The 20,959-nt window shown below is 26.9% G+C and overlaps 12 protein-coding genes across 12 annotated transcripts in view, besides 28 other annotated features; 6 read left to right on the plus strand and 6 right to left on the minus strand.

The window, feature by feature from the left end:
* Positions 1–126: 126 nt before the first annotated feature.
* Positions 127–288: a microsatellite.
* Positions 289–314: 26 nt separating this feature from the next.
* Positions 315–373: a microsatellite.
* Positions 374–441: 68 nt separating this feature from the next.
* Positions 442–1,071: a repeat region.
* Positions 1,072–1,087: 16 nt separating this feature from the next.
* Positions 1,088–1,199: a repeat region.
* A 57-nt stretch (positions 1,200–1,256) lies between these two features.
* Positions 1,257–1,453: a microsatellite.
* A 27-nt stretch (positions 1,454–1,480) lies between these two features.
* Positions 1,481–1,657: a microsatellite.
* A 123-nt stretch (positions 1,658–1,780) lies between these two features.
* Positions 1,781–1,836: a sequence feature (AT_rich).
* Positions 1,837–1,859: 23 nt separating this feature from the next.
* EDI_219150 (adenosine deaminase, putative) lies at positions 1,860–2,873 on the minus strand (the record flags this gene model as incomplete). Its single annotated transcript, XM_001740219.1, has 1 exon — positions 1,860–2,873. The coding sequence occupies one exon, from the start codon at positions 2,871–2,873 to the stop codon at positions 1,860–1,862; it is 1,014 nt and encodes a 337-aa protein (XP_001740271.1).
* A 328-nt stretch (positions 2,874–3,201) lies between these two features.
* Positions 3,202–3,265: a sequence feature (AT_rich).
* Positions 3,260–4,784, minus strand: EDI_219160 (uncharacterized protein; the record flags this gene model as incomplete). The annotated part of the gene is made up of 2 exons (XM_001740220.1): positions 3,260–4,653; positions 4,703–4,784. The coding sequence occupies 2 exons, from the start codon at positions 4,782–4,784 to the stop codon at positions 3,260–3,262; spliced, it is 1,476 nt and encodes a 491-aa protein (XP_001740272.1).
* Positions 4,626–4,694: a sequence feature (AT_rich).
* Positions 4,785–4,824: 40 nt separating the features above from the next.
* Positions 4,825–4,886: a sequence feature (AT_rich).
* Positions 4,879–6,393, minus strand: EDI_219170 (uncharacterized protein; the record flags this gene model as incomplete). Its single annotated transcript, XM_001740221.1, has 1 exon — positions 4,879–6,393. One exon carries the CDS (start codon positions 6,391–6,393, stop codon positions 4,879–4,881), a length of 1,515 nt encoding a protein of 504 aa, XP_001740273.1.
* A 124-nt stretch (positions 6,394–6,517) lies between these two features.
* Positions 6,518–6,573: a sequence feature (AT_rich).
* A 22-nt stretch (positions 6,574–6,595) lies between these two features.
* EDI_219180 (N-terminal acetyltransferase complex ard1 subunit, putative) lies at positions 6,596–7,256 on the minus strand (the record flags this gene model as incomplete). Its single annotated transcript, XM_001740222.1, has 3 exons — positions 6,596–6,953; positions 7,011–7,168; positions 7,233–7,256. 3 exons carry the CDS (start codon positions 7,254–7,256, stop codon positions 6,596–6,598), a joined length of 540 nt encoding a protein of 179 aa, XP_001740274.1.
* Positions 7,257–7,330: 74 nt separating this feature from the next.
* Positions 7,331–7,380: a sequence feature (AT_rich).
* Positions 7,379–8,986, plus strand: EDI_219190 (uncharacterized protein; the record flags this gene model as incomplete). Its single annotated transcript, XM_001740223.1, has 1 exon — positions 7,379–8,986. One exon carries the CDS (start codon positions 7,379–7,381, stop codon positions 8,984–8,986), a length of 1,608 nt encoding a protein of 535 aa, XP_001740275.1.
* Positions 8,987–9,015: 29 nt separating this feature from the next.
* Positions 9,016–9,047: a sequence feature (AT_rich).
* A 20-nt stretch (positions 9,048–9,067) lies between these two features.
* Positions 9,068–9,111: a microsatellite.
* A 21-nt stretch (positions 9,112–9,132) lies between these two features.
* EDI_219200 (uncharacterized protein) lies at positions 9,133–10,656 on the plus strand (the record flags this gene model as incomplete). The annotated part of the gene is made up of 1 exon (XM_001740224.1): positions 9,133–10,656. The coding sequence occupies one exon, from the start codon at positions 9,133–9,135 to the stop codon at positions 10,654–10,656; it is 1,524 nt and encodes a 507-aa protein (XP_001740276.1).
* Positions 10,454–10,512: a sequence feature (AT_rich).
* Positions 10,649–10,723: a sequence feature (AT_rich).
* A 43-nt stretch (positions 10,724–10,766) lies between these two features.
* Positions 10,767–11,666, plus strand: EDI_219210 (eukaryotic translation initiation factor 2 subunit alpha, putative; the record flags this gene model as incomplete). The annotated part of the gene is made up of 1 exon (XM_001740225.1): positions 10,767–11,666. The coding sequence occupies one exon, from the start codon at positions 10,767–10,769 to the stop codon at positions 11,664–11,666; it is 900 nt and encodes a 299-aa protein (XP_001740277.1).
* Positions 11,662–11,739: a sequence feature (AT_rich).
* A 110-nt stretch (positions 11,740–11,849) lies between these two features.
* Positions 11,850–11,870: a sequence feature (AT_rich).
* Positions 11,871–12,084: 214 nt separating this feature from the next.
* Positions 12,085–12,275: a sequence feature (AT_rich).
* A 407-nt stretch (positions 12,276–12,682) lies between these two features.
* Positions 12,683–12,740: a microsatellite.
* Positions 12,740–13,855, plus strand: EDI_219220 (uncharacterized protein; the record flags this gene model as incomplete). The annotated part of the gene is made up of 1 exon (XM_001740226.1): positions 12,740–13,855. The coding sequence occupies one exon, from the start codon at positions 12,740–12,742 to the stop codon at positions 13,853–13,855; it is 1,116 nt and encodes a 371-aa protein (XP_001740278.1).
* Positions 13,189–13,213: a sequence feature (AT_rich).
* A 172-nt stretch (positions 13,856–14,027) lies between the features above and the next one.
* Positions 14,028–14,138: a microsatellite.
* Positions 14,066–14,138: a microsatellite.
* A 3-nt stretch (positions 14,139–14,141) lies between these two features.
* Positions 14,142–14,252: a sequence feature (AT_rich).
* Positions 14,253–14,501: 249 nt separating this feature from the next.
* Positions 14,502–15,998, minus strand: EDI_219230 (uncharacterized protein; the record flags this gene model as incomplete). The annotated part of the gene is made up of 1 exon (XM_001740227.1): positions 14,502–15,998. The coding sequence occupies one exon, from the start codon at positions 15,996–15,998 to the stop codon at positions 14,502–14,504; it is 1,497 nt and encodes a 498-aa protein (XP_001740279.1).
* Positions 15,999–16,329: 331 nt separating this feature from the next.
* Positions 16,330–16,364: a sequence feature (AT_rich).
* Positions 16,365–16,475: 111 nt separating this feature from the next.
* Positions 16,476–16,513: a sequence feature (AT_rich).
* Positions 16,502–17,311, minus strand: EDI_219240 (uncharacterized protein; the record flags this gene model as incomplete). The annotated part of the gene is made up of 1 exon (XM_001740228.1): positions 16,502–17,311. One exon carries the CDS (start codon positions 17,309–17,311, stop codon positions 16,502–16,504), a length of 810 nt encoding a protein of 269 aa, XP_001740280.1.
* Positions 17,180–17,207: a sequence feature (AT_rich).
* A 10-nt stretch (positions 17,312–17,321) lies between the features above and the next one.
* Positions 17,322–17,349: a sequence feature (AT_rich).
* Positions 17,350–17,573: 224 nt separating this feature from the next.
* Positions 17,574–18,068, plus strand: EDI_219250 (uncharacterized protein; the record flags this gene model as incomplete). The annotated part of the gene is made up of 1 exon (XM_001740229.1): positions 17,574–18,068. The coding sequence occupies one exon, from the start codon at positions 17,574–17,576 to the stop codon at positions 18,066–18,068; it is 495 nt and encodes a 164-aa protein (XP_001740281.1).
* Positions 18,069–18,804: 736 nt separating this feature from the next.
* Positions 18,805–20,959, plus strand: part of EDI_219260 (uncharacterized protein) — a gene marked incomplete at both ends in the record, with an annotated part of 2,282 nt that continues 127 nt past the window's right edge. Inside the window, 2 exons of the mRNA XM_001733450.1 lie at positions 18,805–20,687; positions 20,933–20,959. The exon at positions 20,933–20,959 is cut by the window's right edge and continues 127 nt beyond it. Coding sequence (XP_001733502.1) covers positions 18,805–20,687; positions 20,933–20,959 — 1,910 coding nt within the window. The remainder of the gene's footprint in view (positions 20,688–20,932) is intronic.

Raw genomic sequence — 20,959 nt, forward strand, 5'->3', positions numbered from 1 at the left:
ATTATCACGTTTGATCAAATATAACATCATCTACTCTTCTTTCTGTCCATTCTTCTAGTTGTTGAATTATTTTTTTTATTTTATCAATTTGTAGTTTATTTGGTGTTGATGATGTTGTTCCCATTGTCTATTTTTAAGTTTTTCTGTTTTTTATTTTTATCATTTTTCATTTTATTGTTATATATTACATTTATTAAATTTGTTATTTTATTAAATCTCATATTTATTATTAAGTTCTTTTTCATTCTAGATTATTCTTTTTATGTTTTTAATAACATTTTATTTTTAAATGTTATTATGAAAATATCATTTAATTCTTCTTTTTGTTATTCTTTTCTTTTTTATCTTTTTTTATTTCTTCATTCTTTTTTTTCTATCTTCTTATTCATTTGCTTTCTAATCAATACAGTATTAGATATTTTCTTTTTTTTATAGTTTTTAATTTGAAGGTGGTACATTGGGGACATCACATAAACATTAAAATAAATCTAAGACTCGAATCAATAGTCATCGTCTGATTATGACGTTACCACTGGTTAGGGAAGATCTTACTCAATAATTGGAATGACAGTGATTATTATTTATGATGATAAAACACCATTTATTATAATAGAAGAGTATTTATAAAAATGGCGGTATTATTTATTTATCAACGTGCAAGTATATTTGATAATGAATGAGTGAATTGAATATACTGATATAGTCAATAAAAGTTGATCTACTTGTTGTTGACGATAAATAAAATTAACCATAACATTATAGTGGTAATAATATAATCAACGTAAAATAAAAGTAAAGAATGAAGAGTTTTAATACACACTAAATTCAAATTAAAATGAGATAATTACTTAAATGATAAATAATTAAGATGAGGATGTTTAAAAAGACATTAACTCAGTCTAAATAAAAAATGAAGTAATAGAAAATCACATTTCTCAACAAGATGAAAATCTAAATAATAAGTAGATAGTTGGTGAGTAACTCATTCTTAAAGAATGGTGATGTGATTAGTCACTAGTGAGTAAAGAACAATAGAATATAAGTCTAACAACAATTAATTAACTACTTTTTTATTATTGATTAGTTAGTTTTCATTTCTATTTCTTTCTTATTTTCTTTTTTTATCATTATTTTGTGTTTTTGTCATTATTTCTGATGAAGTGTTTTGTTCTTTCTTATTCTTTGTTGTCTTCTTTCTTGATACTATTCTACTGGTTGTTAATTTCTTCTTTATTGTTTCTTTGTTTTGTTGTGTCTTTATTTATTATTCATTCACTTTACATATTTTATTCATTTCTTTATTTTGATTATGGTCTTTATTTCTTCTATTATTATATTTTTTTGTTTTTCTTTAATTGTTTCTTTAACTTTATCTATTTTCTTGTTATTTTAGATTCAACACCTTCTTGTTCTATGTTATCTTTTTATTTACCATTTATTTTTTATTTATTTATACTCTTATTTTTGAACTCTTCTTAATTTCTTCTTTTCACTTTAACTTCAATCTTTGCTAACATTATATATTTCTTATTGATATTACCTTTATTGTCATTCTATTTACTCATGTTTTTCTTATTCATTTTTCATTATTTATTCTCTTTTCATTTACTTTTTCATTGTATTTCTTTTATCATTTTTACTATATTTTATTGCTATTGACACCCTTCTATATCTCATTGAATATTTATTTCTTGTTAACTCCTCTTTACAATACTCAAGAACGTTATTCAATTATAATAGTAATATAATTTGTTTTTTCGAATTGAAAAAGGAATTGTTGTTATTTAAATTAAAAAAGAATATTATAATAAATAAAGATATAATAAAAATAAAATTGCTTAATTTATAATGAATTTCAATTAAACATTGATACCTAAAACATAATCTCTTAATTTTTGCTTTATTTCAGATGATAAAAATGAGAATTGGATTCCATCTAAACATAGTTGTTTCATAAACTCTTTTCCTTCTTGTTCGTTATTATGACAATATGCTTGAATAGCACGTTTCATTTCATTAACCATACTTGTCCTAAATAATCCTCTATCATCACAACTAATAAATACCTTTCCTTGGAACAATGACTTATTCATCATTGGATGTTTATCATATCCTTTTATACTTCTTGAAACCATATTACTTGTTAAACACACTTCACACCCAATATTTTTTTCGTGCATTAATTCAATTGCTTTTTTATTTAAAAATATTCCATGTCCAACACGTAACGGATAACATTCTATTAATTTAACACACTCTTCATCATCAACCTTTTCTCCAATATGCATTGTGATTGGTAAGTCTAATTCTTTTGCATGTTCCATCAATGGTACAATTTCTTTCCATGTCCCTTTGAATGGGTTTCCACTCAATTCAATACCTCTAACAAATGGTGTTTTCTTTTGATATTCAGATGCCAATTCTATAGTTTCATTTGCATCATTTAATCTAGACCTATTGATAGAAAGAATTAAATAAGGATAGAATGGAGTTGTTTTAGTTCTCTGTTTAATATAATCTTCAAAAGCATTAACTACAGTATCAATATAATCTCTTTGACTATGACCTTCTAACTTTCTTGGTGTTGTTCTTATTTCAGCAATAATAGTATTATCGTTATCATAATCTTCAAGAACTTGCATTGCTAAAATTTTAATTCTTTCTAATGAGTTTGTGGCTTCATAAATTAAATCAAATGATTTAAAACAATTAGATAACGCTTCTTCACAAGATGTTTCTGGAGATAAGATAGAATCAATTAACTCAGTAATATTAGCATTTTGGTGCCACATCTTAAGAGTATCTTCTCTAATAGATCCGTTTAAATGAGAATGTAATTCTACTTTAGGGAATTGTTGAATGAAAAAGTCCATTATGAATAAAAAAGAAAAAGATTCTAGGGTTAATTGAATGAATAGAGGTTTCTTTTTCCTTTTAAAAGAAATTTTCTTTTAAAAATATTGAGTTAAAAAGTTCGTTTAATGTCTCTTTTGAAATATTTTGTCTCTTCTACAATCAGCGAAAACTAGAAATTGATAATTAATTATTTAGATATGAAATGGTATAAATCTCTTGTATTATCTATTATTTGTCCACCTGTTGCTGTTTATTGTAGATGTGGTATTTGTGCAGACTTTATTGCGAATATTTTTCTTACATTATTATGTTATTTTCCAGGTTTATTTCATGCTGTTATCACTGTATTTTAATTGAATAATTTTTTATTAAACAATAAGGTAACAAAAAAAAAAGAATTAAATTATTTCATGAGTTGAGTAGTTTCATTTTGGTCCATAGCTTTACTATTTTGATCTGGTGTTTTAATAACAAATATAAATAATAAACTTGATATTCCAGAAAGAAGAAAAGTAGGACAAACAATAAACATATAATAATTAGTATGGTATTGATTAATAGATTCTGAAGAATCATTAGAGTCTTTATTTATTGAAATATTAATAATGATTGAAATAAGTTGTGATAATAACTGAGAAAGAGTTAATGAATTATTAACCAATCCTACAAAAAATCCAAAGTCATCAGTTTTTACTACTTTTCTTGTTAAAGCATATGGTAAAGAAGTTAATTGACAATAACATAACCCAGAAAAGATAAGAGGTAAAAGTGAAACAAAATATTGTAAAGTATCATTCTTAAATGATGAACGTGGGATATAATAAATAATAGCACATAACCCAGTTATAATATTAAAAGAAAACATTGTAAGAATAGGTTTTTTATTAATAATAAACAGAATCAATCCAGTTATTACAACAGTAATTCCAAACAAAAGTCTATTGAAATTGAAATAAAGGAATGATAAGTCTTGTTTATCTTCAAAAACATAATACATGAAATACAATTGTGTATTTTCTTTAATTGGTGTCCATGCAAACCAACCAACAAATACTACAATAAGAATTAAACACATATTTTTATTAATGTGTTTTATTGAAGTCCAGATATTCTGAATATGTTCTTTAAATAAAATATTACCAGATGGATATGGTGATTCATTAACAAAATGACAGAATAAATAAACTGTTATTGGCATAACAAATAACGATATCACATTTAACCAAAAGGTTGTTATTAAACGTGCTTTTGTTAAAAATATTTTGTCATGATTTGGTTGTGTTAAATATATTAAACAAATAATTGAAGTTATTCCATAATAAATAATATTACCTAACCCTAACATTACAGAACCAATTAGTGTTACTCGTGTTTGATCAATCCAATCAAATTGATCTAATACAAATGAACGATATGAGACTTGAATTAAATTGATTCCAATTGCAACAATAATTTGAAAGATAACAAATAAACCATCACAAAGACTTAATCCATTTAGTTCATTAACATTTATTGTTTTTAGAGTTACAGGAAGTAATGGATAAATAGAACTAATTAAAGTACCAAAACTTCCAATAAACCAAATACCAAGTCCTAAAATCATTATTGGTCTTCTTCTTCCATAGCTAAATGAAGCATGATCACTAAGAGCACCTATAATTGGTTGTAAAAAAAACCCAATAATTGGGCCTATAGTCATTTTAATAACAGAATGTGCAAGAGAGTCATATTGAATTGATTCGTCTGTTAAAGAAGAATAATTGTTAATGAAAAATAAATTAATAATTGGAATATTATCTATATAAGTTAATATTGAATTATTTAATTTAAAATAAATTGTTCAAACAAGAGAACTCTATTGAAAACTGTACACTGTTAACAAGAAAAAAATATATTACAAGTTTTAATGATAATGGTGTAACTTTCATTAATACTTTCAAATTAATTAATACTCAAGAATTTTCTTACTTTTTATTCATTTTTTTTTTCATAATTAATTTTCAAAAAGTATTAAATTGATTATTAATTTTCTACTTTAATTGGCTTAATTTGGGAATTTAGTAAACCAACCCATCTTCCTTCTGGATGAGCTTCCATTTTATCTACAGCTATTTTAATTTTAGCAGATGTGGCTGGTGTATTTAGTCCAGGACATCCTGGTCCATACGCACATCCTCCTTCACAAACCATAACTTCGACAAGATTACCAGTAATATTCTTTTTGAAATTCTTTAATCTTTTGAAATTTTCTTGTGAAAATCCATCAATGATTACTGGTTTAATTACTCCATCTGGTATTTCTTTTGGAAGTAAAGATGCTACAGCAGATGCAACTCCTCCACTTACAGCAAAGATCTTACCTTCTTTGTGTGCTTTATCAACAAAAGTGTATGGTTGTACTTTGCTTAAATCTATTCCACTTCCTTCAAATAGACCAAATATTTCATCAAATGTGAGACAATAATCAGTAGTAGAATCTTTTAATGTTTCCCATCGTTTAGCATTACATGGACCAATAAAAACTGTAATAGTCTCTTGATCTCTGTCTTTGACTGTTTGAGTAGCAAAATGCATTGGAGTAGGAGTATGAGAAACATTTTCTTGTAATTCTGGCATGTGTTTATTAATAGCATTAATATATGCAGGACAACAAGAAGTTGTCATAAAATCTTTTTTATTTTTAACAATACGTTCTTCAAATTCTTTTGCTTCATTTAATGCACATAAATCAGCACCATAACTAACATCTTCTACAGAAGTAAATCCAAGTTGAATTAATCCACCTGAAACTAAAGATAAATCATATTTACCAAAATGAGCTGCAATAGATGGTGCTGGACAAGCAACAACTTTCTTAGTTGGAAGTATTTTTAAAACATCAATAAGATTACTACGTGGAAGAATTGTTCCAAATGGGCAAGCTCTCATACAACCTCCACAATTAATACATTTTTCGAAATCAATTGTTTTAACTCCTTCTGGAGAATCTAACATTGCTCCACAAGGACATGCTTTGACACAAGGAATTGATTTATGGATGATTGCACCATATGGACAAAATTTGAAACACCTTCCACATTTAATACAATCATTTTGATTAATTAAAGCTCGTCCATCTTCTCCAAATGAAATACACTTTTTTGGACAATTAACAGAACATGGACGAGATGTACATCCTTCACAAGATTGTGTAACAAAATAACCATTAAAATGACATTTATTACATCCTTTTTGTGAAATACCAAAAACTGGTTCATCTAATGAAGTTCTTTCTAATGCCTTTTGTGCATAAACATGGAGTGGTGTTGTATCATCATACTCTCCATCAACAAATCCAAGGACAGACAAAACTTTTTCTCTATAGATACTTTCTTCTTGTTCTCTTGAACGAACAAATTTAGACGTTGGTTTCCATTCGTCTCCACCAGTAAGAATTGCAGGTAATTTATCAATGTCTTCAATAAATCTACCACTCTTAAAACATTTTACAACTTCTGAAATAATTTTATTTCTAAGTGGAGTAAGTTGAGTACTCATAATGTTAGATTGTGTTTCTAACCATGTTTAAATAATAGAAATGAAAACAAATTGTACTTTCGGAGATACTTCCTTATTATTCTATATAAAAAGGATTTGAATTAATATCTGAAGTGAAATGAAGATTTTTATTTTCTATTTTTGTTAAATAATAATTAAATAATAAAAATATTATAAAAACACTATTTTTAATGAAGCTAAATTACGCTTGGGTTGAAACAAGATGTTTGGATTTCCAAACATCTAATATGTCTGAAGAAGCATCTGGATTAGATAGATTACTAATGTTTAAATAATGGCGCATTACAATAGCATCTTCTCCATCATTATAATATTTTCTATCAACAGAATGTTGTTTGTAACCCATTGTTACTTCATACAAATGACGAGCAGGTTTATTACTTTCACGTACATGAAGAGTAACATACTCTGCACCAAAACATTCAATCATAGAATTTTCTGCAGCACGTAGTAATTTTGTTGCTATTCCTAATCTTCTGTATGACCTTAATACACTAATTGAAGTGATATGACCAAAAGGAATTGTTGAATCTTCGTCCCTATAAATGAGTGGTTATAAAAATAATTTCTTTGTAGGTGAAATAAAAATGACAAACATCTTTGTTAAAACATAACCCACTACTTTACCATCAACACTTTCTGCCAAATATGTAATAGATGGCCAAAGAAGAAGATGGTAATAATAATATTTCATTGTATAATTTTCTGCTAAATTAATCAAATTAGCACCTTGAAGTTTAGGAAGGTCTTCTGGCTAAAAGAAAATAAATATTTCTAATATAATCTTCACTGATAATACCATTAAAAAGAAATCAAACTGTTGCACGTCTAATATTAATCATCAGGGTTTTATTTTTTTAGATTTCTTTTATTTTTGTTTTTCATTATCTTTTTTGTTATATATAACTGTTGTATCTTTATTATTTCATAAAAACAAAATCTATATAGTTAATTTATTAAAAATATGAGTCGGTTCCCACCAAACAATAATCCTCAGTTTAGTCCTAATGGAAAAATGCAAACCTTAAATTTTATTCAGGTTACAAATGGACAGAGAGTTCCACACATAGTTACTGGAGTAACTCAAGGTAATTCTGTTAGTTATCCACCAAATTTTCCAATGGTTGTAAGTGCTGGAATACCAATAACCACCCCAAATCTTGGTCAAGGTCATATACCAACCACCTCACAAATAAGACCAGTAGGTATTCCAACTATGCCTTTGGGTAATAATTTCCCTATTCCAATCCAAACAAATTTACATATTCCAACAAATATTAAACGAACCCAACAAATGGGGGCATTAAATCTTTCACAAATAAATCAACAAGCTCAGGTTATTCAACCGATGGGTGCAAGACAACAATTTGCTGTACCACAAAGTCTAGATATGACAAGACAAAATATAGTGTCTCAACAACAAAATATGGGACTTCGTGGTCATGGCGGAATTGCAATACGTCCTGTACCACAACCTATGTCTCGTGGACAAGTAATGCAAGCACGTGGAATAACACCTACAATGGTTGGCAATCCTCAAATGAGTATCCCCAGAACTCCAATGATGAGGACAACGTATGCAAGACCAACCACAACAGGAATGCGTTTAGCACAACAAGCAACTGTAAGGGGAATGGGAATTCCACAACCAACAATAAAAGTTGAACAACCACAACCTCAAATGTTTGGAAAAATAATCAGTAAACAACAACAACCAATAGAAATTCGTCCTCCAATCATTAATGAAGAAAAAAAACCTCAAATTCCTTCATCTGTACAAAATAAATTTATTTATCAAAAAACTGTAAAACAAGGTCCAATTGAAGATCTTCCTCCTTCTCCTTTACCTACACAATCTCCTTCTGTTATTCCTCAACACATACAACAACCAATCACTGCTAAACCATCATTAATGGAAACTACTCCAAGTCCTCATACACGTGTAGTTGAACCAATAAAAACAATTAATGTAAACACACCAACTGTAAATCAGGTTGCACCTACTCCACGACCTATAAGTATTCAACAACATTCTGTTGGTTCCACACCAACACCAGTACCTGGAATTGATTTGCGTCTTGAGAATTTTCCACAAAATTTTATTAAAGAAGTTCAGTCCAAAGCAATTGGTTCCGTTTCTACTGTACCAAGAAAGAAATCAGAAAATCATTCTGAAGAATTAAATCAACAAAAAAGAGAAATATTTAAAGAAGAAGTAGAAAAGTCAATAGACATGTCATCTATCCCAACTATTCCAAATTCATATCCAAAATTTGATGAATTCTTTACTCAACTTCATTTGTATTGTTTAAAAAATCCATTTTTTTATTATGAAATAGACAATGAATATTTATATGTAAAAACTAGATTAAATGATGAAATAGAAAATTTACAATATGGCTTTGAATTTTTTATTAATGAACCTAGTCATCAAAGATTTCCAATAATTAAAAAATTAAATGGAGAACCTATTCGTTTAATGGATTATGGAAAAGATGGAATTCTTCCACAAACAGTTAATGATTTAATGAATGGGTTATTTAAAGTAATGAGAGAAGAATTAATGAGTTAAAATAAAAGTGAAAAGTGCAATAAACAATCTTTATTTATATTATATTAAGTTATTTTAATTTGTTTTTCTTTTTAACATCAAAAAAAAAATTAAAATAAAACAAAATAGTTAAACTAAATAAAATACTGAATAGAGTTATAAAGTTCATGAATAAATGTAGATTAGAAAATCTGTTCCTTAGAAATGTATTGTTTTATCTCCCAAATTTATATGAAATAATGAAATTTGAAAGTGTATCAAAATCATGTCAAATAGCAATTGTTTCAGTATATATTCATCCATATCAATTAACCAAGAAATATCCATTTCAAACAATTATTAAAATATTTCCAAAATTACAAACAATTTATTTTAATCAACCACATGTAATACCAAAAAGAGTTGAATTAAAAAATATTGATAACTTTGAAATTGAATGTTGGAACGAACACTTAGGATTTGGTATATTTTCAAAAAAATGGTTTGGAAATAAAGTAAGATCTATTCATGTTAATAAAATGATTGCAAATATTATTTCATTATCAAATATTAATTATACTAAATTACAAAAAGTTATTGTTGATAGTTCAGTTACCGTTGAATTAATTCATTCAATTATTAACATTGAATCAGTTCAACGAATAATTTGTTATTTAAATGATGAAAGTTCATTTGAATTATTATGTGGTATTGTTCAAACAAATAATGAAGAAAGAAAAAAAACATGTCATTCAGTTATATCAATTTCAATTGTATTTCATTCAATATGTAATGAAAATATTATAGGATCTTTATTAAATAAAAAACCTACAAACATGTCAATTGCATTATTTGGTAAAAAGTTATGGAATGATTTATCACAACATATTATTTGTTTTCCTTCACAAAATATATGTCGTTATAGAATAAGTCCAACACCAGTTGAAATTTATGATTCTGTTCAATTTAAATTAATTGATCCTGTTATTAATCATATCATTACAGAAAATATTTCACGAGCAGAAATATTATTTAGTAATAAAACAAGACAAAGAAAAAATGATTTCTCTAACTTAATTAATTTAAAAACATTAATTATTGATTTAGCAACATCGGATATTATACTTCCAACATCTTTAATTCAACTCTCATTGTCAAGGTGTAAATGTTTTATTCAATTTGGTTCATCTCAATTAACTCGATTTATTTTAGATAATTGTGAATGTAAAGGAACTCTTGACATATCATGTATTACAACTTTAAAAGTTCTTAATGATAAAAGTCATTTTAATTTTATTAAAAATGAGACAAATTATAAACGAGAACTACCTATTGATCTCACTACTCTTATTAGTCTTCATCTTCCTGATAGATGGTTTGTATCAAGAAAAGTAGTTTTACAAATAAATAATATTTCAATTTGTTATCCAACATTTGTAATAATACAAATAGAAAAAGGAGAAATGAGTTTTAGAGGTATTGGAAGAGAGCCAATAACTATTCATATGGAAAAATTTAATTTTTATAATTTAAATCTAAAAGAAACAATAAATATTAAAGAATTTATTGTTGGTGATATTACAGGAACACTAATTATTAATCGAGAAAATAAGAATTGTAATTTTATATGCAGGTATGTGCATTATTATGAAGGAGAACATCATTTAAAGTCTTTCCATTATGAGAAAACTGATGAAAGAAATGTAATTTAATAATTTTATAAAATTTAAAATTTATAAAGAAAAAAAAAATATTTCTTAAGAATTTCAATTAAAAAAACCCTCTTTTTTAAAACTCAAAAAGAAAAAGAACTTTATTAGAAATGAGTGCACCTGATATTGATAATCCTAAATTACATTGTAGAATGTTAGAACAAAAATTTCCTAATGAAGATGATCTTTGTTTAGTTACTGTAGTATCTTCAAGTGAGATGGGAACATACGTTGCATTAAAAGAATATGATGATATTCAAGGTATGATTCCTATGTCAGAATTATCAAGAAAAAGATATAAACAAACTCGTCTAACACGTGTTGGAAAAGAAGAAGTTGCTACAGTTATTCGTGTAAATTCTGAAAGTGGATTTATTGATCTTTCATTAAAACGAACAACTCCAGAAGAAAAATCAGCATTTCTTACAAGATATACAAAAAATAAAGAAGCACATTTAATTATGAGATTAATTGCAAAAAAAGCTGATATTTCAATGGAAGAATTATATACTATGTTTGGATGGCCATTAGCTAAAAAATATGGTACTCTTCATGACGCTTTTAGAAAGAGTTTAACTGAACCTGATGTTTTTGAACCTTATAAAATTCCAACTAATATATTAGATGCATTACATCAAACTATTTCACATTATATGACTATTCAACCATTAAAATTCCGTGCAGATATTGAAGTAAGCTGTTTTGCAATTGGAGGAGTTGAATCAGTTAAAAGAGCATTATTAAAAGGTGTAGAAAGTGCAGGTGATTCAGGGTTAGTTATTAAATTAGTTTCATCTCCATTGTATGTATTATTCCTTACTCTTCCTGAAAGACAAAAAGGAATGGAAATTATGTATGCTGCAGTTGCAGCTATTAAAGCACAAATTGAATCTGAAGGAGGATCTTGTGTAGTAAAAAGGGATCCATGTGTTGTTTCTAAAGAAGAAGAAATCGAAGAAAATGAAGACACTACTGAAGATGCTAATTCTCAAGATGCAGAGGATGAATAAATTTTTTTAATTGAAACAAATTTTAATTTACAAATCCTTTTGTTCATTTTAAATTAGAAATAATAAATAAATTGATGATGTATTACAATGAATTAAAATCAAGATTGGATATATACCATTTCTTGTAATGAGTTCCTATAAAGACTAAACAATGAATTACTCCAGGCAACCAGAAGAAAAGAGTTAAAATAATATTTATATAAACTGGTAATGAACATTTATTCATAATTACTATTGGTATTGGTGGACATATAAATGATAGAAAAATTAAACACCAACATTTTAAATGGCAATACATCAAATAAAAAATTTATGAAATAATTAGTTTTTAGAAAAGGGTTTAAATTCTTTTGTATTTAAAAGCAATACTTCCTTTTAATTCAAACCTTCAAAGGTCTTTAATGAATAATTTTGTTTGTTTTATTATTCATTTAAGTTAATAAAAGAAGATAAATTCAATCAATAAAGAAAATTTAAGTATGTTATTTATTTTTAATCAGTTTATTATTTTTATTCTTTATCCATTCTTTTTTTTTATATTTAATTTAATAAAAAATTCAATATATAATATGAATATTATAATAAACAAATAATGATAAAACTAAATTAGACTAGAAGTCAAAATGAGTAATTGCATATGTCCTAAAATGATTACAAATATAATACTCTGCGTAAATAATACCTGGTACCCAAAGTAATAAACAAAGAACTAAACTAATCCAAAATTCTTTTTTAAATTTTCTCATTATTAGTATTGGAATGGGTGGAAGAATTATTGCAATTAATCCAAATAGAAAACATTTTCCACTGGTATACATCTCTTTATTTGAAATGAACAGATTTGAATTTTAAAGATTTTTTAAGTTTAATTTGAAAAAAGACTTCTGTTGTTTTGAGTTGTAAAGAGAATTTTCTAGTTGAATTCCAGAGAGTTGTCTTTTTGTTTTTGAAAACTTTTTATAAGTTCTTTTAAATGGAAAGAAAAAAAAACGTTCTTAATAACATAATAATTCATGAATAACAAAAAATTAAATAATAAAAAATAAAAATAAAATAAAAAAACAGATTAAATTATGAAGAGAAGAGTAATCACATTAATCCTCATATTTTCAATTATCCTCGTTATGATTCCATTTGTTGTTTGGCTAATTGGAAATGATAGATATTCTTTTACAATAGACAAAATGAATAATCCTTCAAATATTAAACCTATTTTTCATCTTAAACCTTCATTATTTTGTGATCAATTAAAGTTAAAATCAGCAGAAATAATTGTTTACTGTTCTGGTTTCATATCAACTGAAGTTCCTGGCCAATATAATGTTGAGGTAGAAGAAAACAAACATGAATCAAAATTATATATTTCTAATGAACGAACATTAAAATATACTTCCAATAATGTTAATATATTATCAGAGTTATTGCTTGAACTTTTCCCACAATTTCCTCCAAAAGTATTACATTCAAGGGAAATATCAGATTGGTGTTTTACGTTATCAAGTGAAAACAGTATTTATCAAACAAATATTTTAAAAATTATTAATAAACTTCAGTCCTATTTCCCACTTCATTATCGTTTCACTTCTATAACAGAAAAGCAACATTCAACAGAATTAAATTATGCTGACATGAATTGTTTATATCGATTTAATTTATTACTTTCATCAAATATCACTCACTTACATTTCGAAAATTACAAAGCAACTGGTCCATTAAATTATGTGGAAAAATCAGTTGTAGGTTACTTCAGACATATATTAGAAATTCCTACAATTAAAAATCCATTAATTGTCACTGATTATTCTCATTCAAACGGATTCCTTTCATTAGAATTGGATAATGTTATGAGGCAGTTAACAGTAGAACAATTATATACAACGATTTCTCTTATTCATTCTTTTGAAGAAATTACTAAAGAAGAGATTTTTGTTCCCCTTCCTAAATCATTAGCAGATAAAGCCACTTCCATTCCACCTCAGTTAAATCAAATACTCCTTTCTCAAGACCTTTTCTCTGCTTTCTCTAAGTCACAAGATTTAATGGCAGAGGCTCATACAGTTGCTTATTCAGAAGATTTCTTTGCAATTCTCTTCTTCCCAATAGAACATAAAATTGCTTGTCTTCTTCCTCTCTTTGGTCCAGTCCTTCTTTTATTGATTAAGTCATTATTCCAGACTTACAAAAAATAAATCAATACTTCTTAATTTTATTTATGACTCTGTTAATAACATAGGAGATATTATTTGACAGACACTCAATTACAACAAAAGAATATCAAGACAGATGAAAACAAACATTTTGTTGTTCTTGATTAAAAGTAATTAGATTCTTTCTTTATTGTCATAAGTTCATCACTTTACAAGAAGAAAATGAAAGAAAGGTATGTAAAAGGTATATGTAAAGAAAGAGAAATAAAGAAAAAAAATAAAAGAAGATAATAAGAAGAAGAATAAGATAAGATAAACAACAAAATTCATATTATTTTTAATTTATTTTTCTTAATTTTAAAACATTAAAATATGAAATTAATTTGAACTTAAAAATTGAAAGAAAAAAATTAATTGTATTTAAAATAATAAAATAAAACTATACGTATCAATATTTAAAGAATAGGTTCTGAAAAAAACTATTTAATAGAATAGTTAAGAGCGAGAACAATACTTTGTTTTCGTTTATAATATTCTTAGAAAAGAAGAGAAAAAAAGTAAGTGAACTGAATTATCATATGAAACAGTACTTTTATTTCTCATACATTTTAATTCATAACTTATTCTTTCCATTAGAAATTTCTATTACAAAAAACAAAGTCAAAGCGAAAGAAGAAAAAAATAAGAATTAATTTTGAGTAAGTTCAATTGAACAATCTGTATTTTTTTTGTTTTCTTCTTGGTATTGATGATAATCTTTAGTTGGATCAGCTCGTTTTGCTTGTCTTCTTTTATTAATTCCATAACCAATATAATATACTATTTCTTCAATGATTAAACATAATAAAATCACTACAATTGCAATGTAAATTTGAATATAATTATTATTCATAGAAGTACATAATAATCCACTTATTAAAGGTAATAACGCATTTCCTAAACCTCCAACACATTCACTAATACCCATAAACATTGACTTACTTGATTCACTTGCTCTCATAGAATAATATGTTGATGTTTGATATGCAAATCCACCAGCTAAACCACCCATAAAAGCTAAAAACCAATTAACATATGGTTGAGCAGAAAGACCTAGTGTAATCAAAAACATTAAATAGAAGAATTGGAATAATAAAAGTAAACTTCTCATGTAAATCCAGAATGTAGAAAAAGACATTATTGCCATTACAAGAGTTTGAGCAATAAAATAACAGAAAAAAATAATACCAATATACATTTCAACAGGGTTTTGTCCAAATGGAATAGTAATATCTTTATCTTTAGCTAAAGTTACATATGAATTAGAAAGAATTGCCGAAGTGCCATAAACACCAAGTTGCATAACATAACCAAGATAAATATAAGTTTTATTTTTATAATCATTTACATTCCATTTAACTTTGATATCATTTATATTATTTGTTTCTTCATGTATTTGTATTTCAGATGATGGTTTATTACCTTGTAATTCTGAAGGAATTGAATTTACCATTTCTACTGGAACATTTATTTCATGTGGATCTTGTTGATGAACTGTAACTTCTACTGGAATATCACTTACCTCTTTAGGTTTTGTTTTCTGTTTTTTCATCTGTTTTATTTTCTCTCTAATTCGTTTTGGATGAGTAAATGGATATAATATTATGTTTATAGCTACAATTGCAATACAAATGTATAACGCATTAGTTCCTAAAGCTCCTTTTAACATTCCCCCAAATAAAAATCCAAGAGCTTTACCAATTGACCATGAAACTTGATATAATGAAGTGTTTCTATTCTCACACCCTAGAGGTGCTTCAAATCCTACTGTTCCTGTAGTTACTGGCCAAAAGAAAGCAGTACAAAATGGCCAAATAGCGACTGAGATATAAAGGACAAAAAATGTATTTGGCCATATAAGAATAATTGCTACAGCAACAACAAAGAAACACATTGCTATCCTAATAAGAATATATGGATTAAACTTATCACCCAACTTACCACAAATAGGAGAAATAATAGAATAAATAACAAAAGCAGTTGCCTGTAATAAGGAAAGATCTAATGTAGACCCACCCATATCAACACATTTCAATGGAACAACTAGCCAATAAAAATAGGATGCAAAATTAAACATAAAACCAGTCAAACAAGTACGAGGAAAATTCCAAAATATAGAAGAGATTAATTCTATGACTTTGTTCATTATTAATTTATTATATCTGATAAATTATAATCTCTTTTCTTAGTGAATTAGAAAAAGTTTAAAAGAAGTTCATTATCTGATGAAACATTTTGCCTCTCGTTATTACCAAGAAATTGACCTTTTGTATTTGTTTTTGATAACGTGTCATTTGTATTAATATTTTCGCAGAAGTTTATTTTTTACAAATTGACAAAATGTAAATAAAGTCATGATTTATTAACAGAAATAATGTTAATTTTTAAGAAAGAAATTTGTTGAGAACTTTTTTCATCTGGAAAATATTTCCATTACATGAATCTATTGCTTGTTGAAATTTTTGAGTTCCAATTGGATAAAAATTTTTATAATTTGAGATTAAATATTTAAGAAAATCAATAACAACTGTAGATGATTTGATATTATTTTCAAACAAGTAGTGAAATGATTTGATAATTTTATCCAGTGGAAGTACTTCTGAGAGAGTAGGTATTTCAGAACTAAATTATTCATAAATATTTTTTACATTATATTATTAAGAACAAAACAAACAATATTTTCTTCATTAATTCTTCATATTCTTTTTCATGTTTATTTTCTGTATCGTATTTAACAAGTTCCTCAACAGAGCTTTGAAGTTCTCGGTTATGTTTTAATAAGTTAATTTGTTTAACAATAGTGCCTTTGGACATTTGAGAATTTCCTAATGAATAGGGTGATGGTAGTTTTCTTTGTGACAATCCTTTTGTATTGTTATCTTCAACTTTTTTTTCTTTAAGAATAGAATAAATACAGTGTCGAAGAAATTCTTGATATGTTGCTTCTTTTTTGTAAGAACCTTTTAAAAAAGATTTCCATGCAACAGAATATAATATTTCTTGTTTGTATTGATTCATCCATTCATTATAATTATTCAACAACTTTAATTCATGAGTTTTTTTATATTGAGTAATAAATATTTCATTTTCAATTAAGTTCATTTGATTGTTAATGACTTCTTCAGAGTATTCATTTATTTCTGATATATTCCGGGTAAGAAGATAATTAGTATACTCTTGAAATTCAAGAAAATTAATATAGTCATACTTGCTGATAGTTTGATGGAGATGAGTTTCTTGAGACTCTACTCCAATACGTTTGACTGTTTCTTCTAGTTTTTGTTTAAAACTTTGACACTGACCTTCTTCTAACTCTTCTTCAAATTGAATTTTAAGAATAAAAATTAATTTTTTTGAATAATGATCAATTTGTTTAACACCAACAATTTCAGGGTATACAATCTTTTCTAATTCTTGTTGTTGGTTAGAGTTATTATATGATGATATAAAAGCTCCCATCTGTGTTACCTTTTAAAATCTTTTATTATAATTTATAAGTAGCTGTTTGAAGTTCTAAGATTGATGGTTGTCAAATTCTCAGTTTTTTGAGATTAATTAACTATTAGTGTTATGATGGTTCCTTATTTTTATTAGAATAAACAAAAAAATCGTAATCTTAAAAAATTATAGAATAAATCAAAACTATAAGGATATTTACAAAATACTATTGAATTACTATATAAAGGGTTGAACAGATAATATAACTTAAATCTCAAGATAAATGCCAAGAAGAATTGTATCAAGTCACCAACCAATAACAATCAGTGAACCAAAACCAATTGAAACAGAAAAACCAATCGAAGAGAAGAAAAAAACTGAAAACCGAACGATAGTTGCTGGTGACTTTGAGTTGTTTGAAGATAAAGGAATTGATACCAAAGTTATTGCCCCTAAAAAACACACAACAACTAAACCTACAAAAAGAGATGTTGCAGTTCAGAAAGAGGTAACAAAATTAATTGAAACAGGAAAAATTTCACAAACAAAACCTGTAGGGCATAAAACAAAATACACGAACATTTGGGGAGGTAACTCACAACAAGAGCCAGACTTAAATAATTTAAAAATGCCATCAATTAATCCAAAAAATCCAATGTGGCATCCTGAAAGAAAGTTTGTCAAAAAATTGACAAATCAAACTCGTTATAAATTAAATGGTGTTATTGGACCAATGAAAGCGAAGAAATTAGCAATGGACAAAAAAGGAAAAAAATAAAATGTCGAAAGACAATACTATAGATTGAACTGATTTTTAGTCAATTATTTTTGTTTTTTAAGAAATAGGTAATGGTTCAAGAAAGGATTTATTTATATTTATAACCTCTAGAAGATAGACACGTCAACATTTTAAAAAAATTAGAAACAATAAGAAGAAGAACCATAAAATATAATAAGTATATTAATAAGGAGTTATGAATCTGATAAGGAACCCTAGTAATACAAGAAACTGAACTGGAATTTTATTCACATCACCATTTAATGCCAGCACAAAATACTCAAAAAGAAGGATCTCTCAAAGAAGGTTGAAAAGAAACCAGAGAGTGAACCAAAGAAAGAAAAGAAAACTTTCACTGCTTTTGTTGCTAAAGTAAAGTCTAACAACAGCCTTGTCTTGTCAGCTAAGAAAGACGACAAAAGAGTACCGTTGTATTAGCTTATGTAGATCTCCCAGATATGATACAAAACAAAAGAAAGAAGAAGCATTTGCATATGAATGTAGTGAGTTATTAAGAAAAAAATTGGTCACTGGTAAAGAAATTAAATTTGAAGTTGTCTCAGAACATGAAGGTATTCCAAAGGCAGTGGTTCCATTTGTTGGAAAGGAAAATATTGTATGTACTTTAATTGAAAATGGATATGCTTCATTAAAGGTTAAAGGAAAAGATTTTGCTCAATACCGTGCCGCAGAAGAAAAAGCAAAAGAATTACATAAAGGCATCCACAATGACGACATGACTAAGGTTGCAATGAAGAGACCAGAAAATGTATTCTTTAATGAAAAAGAGATTAGTGAATTAAAAGGAAAAACTGTTCATGGACATATCAAGAGAGTTGAAGCACCATCACATTATATTATTGAAGACAATAATAGAAGAAGATTCAAGGCAGTATTATATGGAGTCAATCAAATGCTTAGATTCAATACTGAGAAAGGTAAATTTGAATTTGATGAAGATGCTGAAGAGGCTATGAAATATATCAACAGATATTTCAATCAAAGAGATGTAACAGTTAAAGTTATTGAAACTACTTCACGTTTTGTTTATGCTGAAGTTTCTGTTGAAAAGAAAGATATTGCAGAAGAATTATTGAAATCAGGATTTGTTGTATGTAATAAATTAGAAACTGCTACTGAAGAAATTAAACAAAAATATCAAGCTGCTGAGAAAGAAGCTAAAAAAGAAAAGAAAGCTAGATGGACTGAATTTGATCAAGCTGCTGAAGATGCTCTTATTGCTAAAAGACAACAAAGATTAAAGGAACTTGAAGACAGAAAGAAGAATGCTAAAGTAATTTCAGGAGCTGAAATTATTTCTATCGGAAATCATATCAAAGCTAAGAAAGGAACAGAAGTTTATGATATTCATCTTGCATCTGTTAGACCAGTCTTCAAAAAGAATAACAAGGAATTTAACGACCTTGTTCAATTCAGAATTAAGGAATGTCTTAGAAAACTTCTTGTTGGAAAGAAGTTTGAAGCTAAAGAATGTTACAGAAGAAGTTTCACTAAAGAAGAAAAAACTATTGAAGAAATCTTCTATGATGTATATGCCTCTGGAAAGAATGTTGCTGTTACATTAATTAAAGAAGGACTTGTTCTTTTAGAAAAGTCACATGATGAATTCTATCAATCATTTGATTACAAACTTCTTACTGAAACACCAAAAGGAGAATATAAAGAAAAGGCTGTTACTCAATATCCACCAGAAAAGAGAGAGTCAATTAAAGATGTTTTCCTTAACAACAGTTTCAATTGTATTGTTGAAAGAGTTATTAATGTATGCAAATATATTATTTACATTCCAGAAAAGGATTGTAGAATGACTGTATTCCTTTCACATTGTAGAATTCCAAGAGATGATGAAAATGAAGAACTTAAGAAATTCAATGAAGAGTCAAAAGCAGCTGTAAGATCCCTCTTTGGACTTAATGAAGTTACTGTCGATTTTAGAGAATTCTTCAAAGGAAACTTCTCTGTTGATATTCTTACTAAGAAGTTTGATCTTTGTGATGTTGTTTTAGGAAAAGCATATGCCCAATTTGCTGGAAGAGATATCCCAGAAAATATTGCTGAATTGAAAGAAAACCAAGAAGGTATTTATAAATTTGTTGGAGCTAAAAAAGATGGTGAAACTAAACCACAACCAGTTAGACCAGTTAAAGTTGTTAAAGAAGTTCACAGAGAAATTAAATTTGGTGAAGGAAAGAATGTTTATATTACTGGTTTTGATGGATCAATGATTTATTATTATGAAAAAGCTGCTGATGCTAAGTTCATTGATGAATTAAGTAACAAATTGAAGAAATGCAGCAAAGGATCAGTTGAACAAAAAGATGGACAAAAATGTATTGTTGAAATTAAAGGAGTTCAATATAGAGCTATTATTACTAAGGCTGTTCCAACTGCTAATGTTGTTAAATGTATTGATACTGGTGTAGTTATTGTTTGTGGTAAGAATAAATTAAAGCCACTTAAAGAAGAGGAAGAAAAGATTGAAGTTACTGTTAAATCAATTGCTCTTGCTGGTATTAAGACACTTGTTAGAGGAAAAGATGTTGATTTTGATTCTATGGTTGCTGCTGTTTCTGCTTTCTTCAATAAAGAAGCTACTATGTTTGTTGCTACTGTTAATGATAGAGAAGTCGCTAAAGTTGTTGTTGAAGATGTCTGCATTAACACTAGACTTGTACAACAAGGTCTTTCTACACTCGATAGATTCTTCAATGATAACAGTGAATGGGGAGTTGCTATGACTTATGCTCAAGCTTCTGCTAAGGATCAACACCTTAATGTCTGGAGATACGGAGAAATTGAAGATGAAGAAGAAAAGGACAAACACTAAACAAAACTAATTTGAGAAATCCTTTTTTGATGATTTTTGTTTC

The sequence above is a fragment of the Entamoeba dispar genome, genomic scaffold, assembly GCF_000209125.1.
Source record: "Entamoeba dispar SAW760 scf_1105229462807 genomic scaffold, whole genome shotgun sequence".
Lineage (NCBI taxonomy): Eukaryota > Evosea > Mastigamoebida > Endamoebidae > Entamoeba > Entamoeba dispar.